The following is a 9,539-nucleotide window of genomic DNA, read 5'->3' as shown; positions in this document are numbered from 1 at the left end:
TAGATTTGCTTTAGATGCCATACCGATGACACACAGAAACAACTACACGTGCAAAGCAACACTCACATGCCTTCTGTCCAATCAGAATGAACCTCTAAAGCAAAACATTTACATTACATTTAGTCATTTAGCAGACGCTCTTATCCAGAGCGACTTACAGTAAGTACAGGGACATTCTCCCCGAGGCAAGTAGGGTGAAGTGCCTTGCCCAAGGACACAAGGTCATTTTGCACGGCCGGGAATCGAACTGGCAACCTTCTGATTACTAGCCCGCTTCCCGAACCGCTCAGCCACCTGACTCCCAAAACAATCCCTCATGGCTTTTAAATGTTAAACCAAATGTATGATTGTGTATACTCTGCACAGTCACTGTAAGTCTGATAACGTTATATCTGATATCTCATTATGTGTGATTCATTTAATCCTCACTTTATAATTTGCTTATATGCATTCATGAAGGTTAAAGAGGGATTACACCCATGGCAACCAAATGTCAGTTGGGCACTTGTTCCATGTCAGCTGGCAGGGAAAATTCCACTCTAATCAAGCTCTATGACTACATCACACTGGCAGGATATATTACTGTCCATTAATAGCTTATCAATGCGATATATTCACTTCCAACCTGCAAAACATTATAGAAGTCCACTCCTTTCACATCTCAGGTTCAATATTGTTCATCCATGCCCCTTCCTTTCATCCCAAATCTGCTGGGGGACAACCTGTCAGAATCAGAATCAGAAATCAGTTTTATTCGCCATGAAAGTTTGCACAGACAAGGAATTTGCTTTGGCAGGAAGGTGCAAACATTAAACATATAGGAATATAACATTTAAATATGAGGACTAACTATACTAAGGGTACATAACTAGCAATGGAATTAGATTCAAATAAACTATATAATAAAATATAAAATAAAATATAAGTTGCAGTAATTTACAATATAAAAATACAAATATTACAAAAAATACAAATGGTACAGGATTGTATTGTCCAGTGCAAAAAGCAGTGTTGTTTTGAGGGCATTAAGTCATGAAGTGACTGTCAGCCTATCCATGAAGACAGTTGTGATCTATTGAGAGGGGCTGGGCCCTGGTGGAGGAGGGAGCTAGCACTGGCCTGTCTGACCTTGACAGTCTTGTCTCACAGCAACACTGATGACGCAACAAGACATTATTGATCAGCATGTCAGCGTGTCCACATGTGCACATGCGATTGACAGCTCCCAACTGGAAAACACAGTAACCCCTTAGTGCATGTGTTTGTGTGTCAGGGGGGTCTATCCCAGAATACATATTGCTTTCACTTAGTCTGTTTATTAGTAACCAATCGAGTGTCTTAAAGCGATCTGTTTGTGTATAATAAAGCTGATATATGCAGTTTCTTTGAGAACATTTTAAAAGCATCAAAATTATTAAAAAGTGATGTTCTTACTGCTGAGTGACAAAATAGAGATCCTTATTTGATATTCCATGTTCCTTGTTTTTTGCCCCCAAACATCAGTTATAGAGGCTGTGCTAAAGGGAACATACACCATACATTTGTTGAAATATATTAAGCTAAAAAGTTGATTACCACATTCGTCCCATTCTTTAATCCAAATCACAACACATAGCGAAGGGGAAACGACAGACGGGATATTGCTGGTGAATAAATGTGTCTCTTCCATGGAAAACTATTTTTAGCTACTCCCTCTGCAGGGCCATTTTACTGCTGTGTGGCAATGAACTGTGAAAAACTTTAACATTTTCCTTTTTCAAATAAGAGACCAAAACGCACGCACAGAGGAATCACTTACGTAAGGGATACTGTTCCATCTTTCAACGAAAGGTGAGGTGTCTGAAGAACTGTGTGGTTGGCTTCCTGACTGAATTAATAATCCAGGCCAAACTTGCAATGAAACAGCCTTTGAAATGCAAATAGCCATTAAGTTCTATTTTAGTAGCTAAATTACAGTTTATACTAGGCACATGAACACTGTTCACACAAAAGATCTGTTAGTCATACATTATATTTTTATTGGCACAAGTGACAACTCTATAAGCCTTGTATGTTGCAAATAGTATATGGCCACCCCTTTGGCCACCTAATAACGAGCATAATGAACTGCAATGTAGTATTAGTACAAAAACACACTGTAGTACATCCAGTGTGCGAATTATACAATGACAATCGGGGGGGTCAACTCATCAGGGTCAAAAATTTCTGTGTATCCCCAACCTGTTATTGAATGAATATGGTAACTATATTGTGATATTTACGATTACAGGTAAGAACGATATATAAATGTATCGACCCCCCCGACCTGTGGTTTTTACCTCTTTTGGGGGGTCCGAGCCTTAATCGGGGGGGTCAGACCCCCCCAAACCCCCCCGTAATTCGCACACTGAGTACATCTACAGCTTTCAAGATGGTTTAATGAACATGGTTAGATGTAATCCTTTAGTGAACTAAAGTGCCCTCTACTGGCAAGAAACTGTACACCGGTAACAGAAATACAAAACTGCCAATATTGATAATGACAAGCACCTTTTTTCTCGGGCACAATGCTTCCACAACTATCACCTTCTGGAAATAATAAAAACAGTAAATGAACAATTTGAGAACGTAATTGAACAGCAATAACATTGAAAGGGTCACGAGCCATTTGCTTTTGGTTTTCAGCAATTTGAAAAGGCAACAGTGAAAGAATATTACAGAGAAAACCATCATCCCAAGAGATTAATTTGCATAGTCAGAAATATATGGTTACTTGATACATGTACTTCTTAATACATATTTAGTCTTTAAAATAGTCTATAATCTCAACTATTATAATTAATTAATTCATTAGTTTTCAGTCATATAAAATGATTTGTCTCGAAATACGATTAAACATACTACACAAAACAGACGACCACAGTAACATAGACCTGACTAAATACAGCCTACACCAGGTTAAATTAAAGTCATGTTCTCCCTCAGCAAAGGTCACGGGGTGTGTGTGTGTGATGTTGGCATCTTAAAATGCAGCATTTGCAAGAGACAATGAGTGGCTGAAATAACTACAAGCATAACAGGCAAATATAAGGTCCTGGCACATTCTTCTAATCGTGAGGACTACCAGTACAGTGTCCCTTGAAGTCGCTTCTAGTCACTTCCACCACACAGCTTCAAAAGCATCTTCTTGTAATCACCAGAGGTGTCACCCTATCACACAGGAGATCAGAACACAATAGGTCAGAACACAGGAGATCAGACCAGCTCTACCCAACAGTATCCTCCACTCGTGTGCAGAATGTCTACTGGTGTGTGATAAGCGTTTGTGTAACAGCCTACTTAGAGGTGTCCTTTTGACATTGGTACTTACAGAGATGTGAGTGTACAGTGACTTGCCGTAAGTCTGCACATACACCTGTCTGATGTCCAGCATGTCCACCTCAGAGCGAGACACCATGATCCGGATCAGGGTCCTGTCCATGGTCCCAGCACCCTGGGAGCAAATACCGGATTAAACCAGTTAGACCAGTACTCTACAGAATAGGCTTCTTTACATTGTCATCACAGAGGCACAGGATGTGTGCTATACCTGCATGGCCTTGTGGAGTCTCTCTGCAAAGTAGGCAGGGGTGTTCCTGATGCACTTTACTGTGGAACAAGAGACAGAGCTTATAATTAATCTTCAATCTATACTACGACAAACTAACTTTGGTGACTGCATCGATACTAGTAACTATATTTTCTTTGTATTGACAGTTTGGTTACAGTTTATGCCATGGACTCACCCACAGCAACCATCCCAGATTCCACATTTCCAGACATTTCCCGGCAGATGCTCTTCTCAATGTCTCGCCCACACATCTGCTGGTACTCATGGATCACTTTTAGGGATTAGAGGCATGGCAAGGATATTTAGGACAACGTAAGGAGGAATTATCATATATATCCCGACTAATACCTTGGGTCAAATCTCATTCAGCCTGTTCATAACTCATTCAAAAACCAAACACTTGGATTGGTGAGGCCGGAGTGGACAGGAAGTGAGGCGAAGCCACAAGGAAACGAGGCCTGAGGAAATGAACACAGTGATGTTTGGGGTAGCCCACCTGCTCTCAGGTGAGGCTTGCTGCGGGCACACAGGATGACGTTGAACTGAGACTCATCTGTGCCCACTTTGTTTTCTCCTGCAGCATACAGTTTCTAGGAAACAAAATAAAAGCATGTGAACCCCATGCAGCACTGCATACTGCCACTGAGGAGGATGATAAGAATCAGAATAATAATAGGTTTTTATTGCCATGTAAGTTCACACAAAGACAGAATTTACTGTGGCAGGAAAGTGCATATAAATAACATATACAGATCTAAAAGAAAAAAATTAAGTAGAAAAGGCAGAATGTATAAATATAAATAAAAGAGAGATAGACAATATCTAGACACAGAATATCTAGCTAGACAATATCCTATGAGACAGAGGAGTGGTGCACTAACTGATAGAGAAACAGTTTCCATCGCAGCATCGTGATAATGAATAATAGCCATCAAGAGATTGAGAACACAAACTTATACATAGTAGACTGCTTAATACTCAGACAAAAATTCAAGCAGTATTTTGAAGTGTCCTTACCTGAGCATCCTGTTTTGCCATGGCAATATCCACAGTTTCCCTCTCGTCACGGTTTCCCTATTTACAAGGGAAATGTTGAAACAGGCATTTCTCAGAGACAAAAACGTGCAATGTTTCACATTTGAGCCATTGCAACATTAAGTGATATGGCTTCTGCGGTTAACATCCTGCCACTATTTAAAGGAGACTGCCTGTTGTGCTGTAGTGCTATACATTTCTCACTACAGCACAAGGACATTCTAATATGTTTCCAACAAGCAAAGCAAATTAGTCACCTGGATATAAGGTAGAAAACGTAATTCAAGACATGAATTTGTGCCTGACTGTCTTTAGTTTCTTAAAAATTTGAATTGGTCTCAAAACTAAAATAAGTTGGAAATATCCATCTTGAACAAGTTTCTTTCCTATGTATTTTCTGTGCCATGGCTTTGAGTTCACATGGACCATCAAAACTGTTAACGACACAGAAGCTGGCAAATAGATCCTGCGTTCAATACGTGGTTTAGAGGGAGTTTGAACAAGTGTTACCTGACAGAGTGAGATGAGGAGTCTCCGGAAGTGTCCGGAAGTGTCGTTGCTGATGGCATCTTCCAGTGTTTTCCCGTATTCTAAACACACCATTTTAGTTCAGGTCAGTTCACGAGTCACATGGCATCCCCTTATCCCCTTCAGTCAAACACTTGGACACCTACCGGTCTTATAAATCTGACAGATCTCCTTGATCTCAGCATTGCTGCGTGACGTCAGGATCTCGATCAGGCATGCTTCATCAGTGCCTGCCCCCTATGAGAGAATAACAATCTGTTATAGACGTCTAACTGAATTAATGAAAGATATTCACAAAAACGATTCCCATCTGGAGAAAGCGTCCTTTTAAGTGTACAATCCTCCCAAAGCTGCAGTATTTTCAGTTAGAACCGTTTGGTGTTTTAACCTTTATTTTTAATCCAAGATGAGTCACAGATGTGATGAGCCACAATACTTTGAGAGATGTAGATCACATCAGAAGATCCTCTACCTTTATGGCCTCTCGGAGCTCAGATGCTGCAAAACTCCCGGGCGTCTTCATCATGGCCAGAACCAGTTCCTCAAAGTGTCCCGTGAGCTCAGACTTCAAATCATGGAATAGATCCTTGAAGAAGCAAAAAACATTGAAGGTATTGTTTGTCATTTACACTCATCAGCAGCAGCAAACGATAAACGAAACAAACAAACAACTGTATCGTGCTGGATCTCACCTTCCCGTAAGTGGTTTTGTAGCCAGCTACCATTGGCACTCTTTGCTTACAGGTACGGTTTCCGAGAAGTTCAATTATGGCTCCTTCATCAGTTCCTGTTTGTAGGGACCAGTTTATAAGTACCGTATTTTCCGGACTGTAAGTTGCACTTTTTTTTCATAGTTTTGCTGGTCCTGCGACTTATAGTCAGGCGCAACTTACATATCAAAATATATGTAATTTAACATGTTTTTAAATGTTAATTCATACTGACTGACATGAATCGACGAGTTCAACGGAATCAGTGATGTGGAATGAGATCGGGAGCTTGGTGAACTAGCTTAGCGGTAACTTGCTTGTTGGACTCGCTAGCTTGTTATGTTAATTTAGCCTATTCAGCATCCCAGGTATGTTCTTTATGCTATTGTTTAGCTGAATAACTGTTAATGTGTTACGTTTACATACCGGACACCTATTCAGCCCGTTGTTCTGTGTGCTATTGTGTAGTTGAATAACTTGCCTTTCCAGTTTAAATGTATGTTCTTGGTCTTGGATTTTGTGAAATACATTTCTAAATAAATGCGATTTATAGTGTAGTGCGACTTATATATGTTTGTTTCCTCTTCATGACGCATTTTTTGACTGATGCGACTTATACTCCGGAGCGACTTATAGTCCGGAAAATACTGTAATAATATGTCTACTTAGCACAGGTGTAAGGCTAAATGTGCTAAATGTACTACAAAGCCAGCATAACCATTCAATTAAAAATCATACAAAAACCCGTACTGACCAAATCCCTTCATGGCCTTTCGGAGGACCTCAACATCCCTGAGTGGATCTGCCCCTGGGAAGTCCTTCAGTGAGCCCCTGTATCCTCTCTGATCAGGACAGTGACACCACAAACACAATGATTAACAAATTATCGGGGAAAAACATTGCAATGACGAATCACCACACGACTTGAAATAGTCTCACGTTTACAGCCGGTCCCTGAGGAGTCCCTCCCCCGTAACCCGGCATGGATGGGTTAGGGACGGGGGCGCCTGGTTGGGTTGGCATGGGTTGACCTGGAGCAGGGCCACCCGGGTACCCTTGAGGCATATTTTGCCCTGGCTGGGTGTAATAACAGCTATTAATGATAATGACTGGCGGGAAATAAAATAAAAACATTTTAACATAAAAATAAAACGTTTTTATCGGAGCCTGTTGCTATGTTGTCGGTACATAATGGCCACTATTTATAATAAGTACTACGTACCACTCCATATCCGGCAGGGGCTCCCCCCCAACCACCTCCTAGAAAAAGAACACAATCCTCCAATTAGTCTTTTCATTGAAAAAAAAAACTTTGAATAGCCTTGTCTCAACTCCCTTTGATGAACCTAGTTGACAGCATAAATAAAACAACTGTGTTGCAGAGTCTCCACAACCGTGTACCCTTACCTGCTGGGGGCATAGAAGCGTAGCCTCCTGCCTGAGGGGGGAACCCTCCAGCTGGGGCAGGGTAGCCCCCTCCTGCTGCAGGATAACCCCCTCCTGCTGCAGGATAACCCCCTGCTCCAGCAGGATAACCCCCTGCTCCAGCAGGATAACCCCCTGCTCCAGCAGGATAACCCCCTGCTCCAGCAGGGTAGCCCCCGGCTTGGGGTGGGTAACCGCCTGCTTGTGGTGGATAACCCCCGGCTTGAGGGGGATATGCCCCTGGTTGAGGTGGGTAACCCCCAGCTTGAGGGGGATATGCCCCTGGTTGAGGTGGGTAGCCCCCAGCTTGAGGTGGGTAACCGCCTGCCTGAGGCGGGTAGCCACCAGACTGAGAAGGGTATCCAGGATAGCTCATCTTCAGCACCTTGAGGAAGTAAGCACAGTAAAGTCATATGCTGGCTCAACCGTGGACAAGGGACATGGTCTATCATGTCTCAGTCTAGATGAACACAGAAATATTGAGAGATTAGGTGCTAAAACAGTAGTTAACAGCATTTGCAGTGTTCCCATGTGTCCAGCAAAGGATTATTTAATTAAAGTTAATTTAATTAATAATAATTAGCCTACTATACGTGTCAGGTTTCATTTTTGCGATATTTTTCAACACACAATTATTGGCATCAAGATAAGTCTTCAGGTCAACTGGTGAGCACCTCTCACTACGAATCTACTTTAAACTATCCTCACAAATCTGACTTCTGAACAGGCCAGGCCTGATAGTGAGAGTTGTGTGTAAACGGGGCATCGCCTTTCCCCTTTCTACCAGTTCCCCCTAGGCTACTGTTCAACACTTTCAGAGAGAACAAAAATAACTTCTGGTAAACGAGATTAATCTTAAAACCTAAATCACCGCAACAGCAGAGCAATAAGCAAGTATGACTTTGTGGTCGTAACGTACACGTCGCCCCAGATTGTTAAAAGAAAAAGTCAGATGATCATGCAAGCACACTGTCAAAACTTCACGGCCCTCGAAGCACTGTGACATCAATCGCATCCGCTTCCCCCTTGAGTCGAAATGAACAGTTTACTGAGATGGGCCTATATGTCATGTAGCCTAGATACGACCTATTTTCTGAATTTGGAAGTTCGAAAATGAACATTCAACCAATCAGGATATTGGTCTATGTTTTTTTTATCGTGGTAATCCTTCTTCGAGACCTGGTTACGTAATAGCCAATTCACTAGCATACATCGCAGTGTAATTACGGAGTGGCTCATTCAAGACGCCTATAGCTTCGAGACTAAACAGTGGTATGAGTTCAACCACAGTTGTTTAGTGTATACACTATGCAGAGAGCCTACAGAATGATGCTGAAAATGTGAAAACACGCCATGAAAGTTAAACTGGCTAAGCTTCAGCTCTAAAATGGTATCGCAGAGTAGATGGGCCAAGCAGTGATTAGCTTTACGTTTTGTTCCCTCAAACCGGATGAGTAAATAAAGCAAATTAGAGGGCTAGCACAACGTTACACGTTTTACGCTTGATTACAACTGACATTTGCTGTGTCGTTGCGATCTAACATTCTAAACGTTGCAAAAATGTGTTTCTTACTGTGTTTTCAACGTCCGATGATCTTTCCCACTGGAGATTCAGGAAGAGGAATGCTTCTCAAGCGGGGTTAGTTGTGGGTGGGTCTTATCATTGTTTCCAGTTTGTAATCTTTGCTCCGAATTGAGTCAAGAGGCGTGAACGTAAACAGGAACGCTCTCTATGAAAGGTTAGGCTAATTGATGGTCTGTCAGTCTCTGTTGCAATACTGTCAAAGTTGATAACCTCCCGATTATTTTAAAAGAATTGGAACACTAGAACATCTCTTGTGAACTATAGCCGTTCTTTAAATAAGTACCCACTCACCCAGTGTAAGGCCTACTCATAGAAAGGCACAGTGTTTAGTGTGCATTACATAGGCTACTTGGTGTAGTGTTGCAGTTAGTTAAGAATGGCCACACCCGTAGTGTTCTCTTTATACATTCATGGAATAAGTGAGTACGTGATCACATGTCAGCGATAGGCTGACGTACTTTACTCCCTTAGCCATGATATCCTCAGAAAAAAACATTACAGCCTACGTTTGTTGAGTCACCAACATATACTATGCATAGACAAGTAGTCAACCAGTGTCACTGGTTTTATGCCTTCTAGAAATGAGACGCAAGACGCTAATCTGACTCTGGGCGGGGTGTTAAAACAGGTCCAACAGTCTTCAACATGTTAAATTGGCCAACACAAT

At 41.7% G+C, this 9,539-nt stretch overlaps 1 protein-coding gene across 2 annotated transcripts; it reads right to left on the bottom strand.

Moving 5' to 3' along the window:
• Window positions 1–1,993: 1,993 nt before the first annotated feature.
• Window positions 1,994–9,009, bottom strand: anxa11b (annexin A11b). Of its 2 annotated transcripts, XM_062474801.1 has the most exons (17): window positions 8,861–9,009; window positions 7,600–7,672; window positions 7,270–7,536; window positions 7,085–7,122; window positions 6,802–6,939; window positions 6,617–6,704; window positions 5,845–5,939; window positions 5,625–5,738; window positions 5,299–5,389; window positions 5,135–5,214; window positions 4,607–4,663; window positions 4,086–4,179; window positions 3,765–3,860; window positions 3,569–3,627; window positions 3,350–3,472; window positions 2,386–3,189; window positions 1,994–2,135 (listed from the first exon to the last, which is right to left on the bottom strand). In XM_062474801.1, the coding sequence occupies exons 2-16, from the start codon at window positions 7,661–7,663 to the stop codon at window positions 3,130–3,132; spliced, it is 1,464 nt and encodes a 487-aa protein (XP_062330785.1). In that variant the 5' UTR covers window positions 7,664–7,672; window positions 8,861–9,009; the 3' UTR covers window positions 1,994–2,135; window positions 2,386–3,129. The 2 variants fall into 2 exon arrangements, with proteins under 2 accessions (XP_062330785.1, XP_062330784.1); XM_062474800.1 differs by having other exon boundaries at window positions 7,270–7,672.
• Between the last annotated feature and the right edge of the window lie 530 nt (window positions 9,010–9,539).

The sequence above is a fragment of the Osmerus eperlanus genome, chromosome 12 (assembly GCF_963692335.1).
Source record: "Osmerus eperlanus chromosome 12, fOsmEpe2.1, whole genome shotgun sequence".
NCBI classification, from domain to species: domain Eukaryota; kingdom Metazoa; phylum Chordata; class Actinopteri; order Osmeriformes; family Osmeridae; genus Osmerus; species Osmerus eperlanus.
This window is presented reverse-complemented; position numbering and strand designations above follow the sequence as displayed.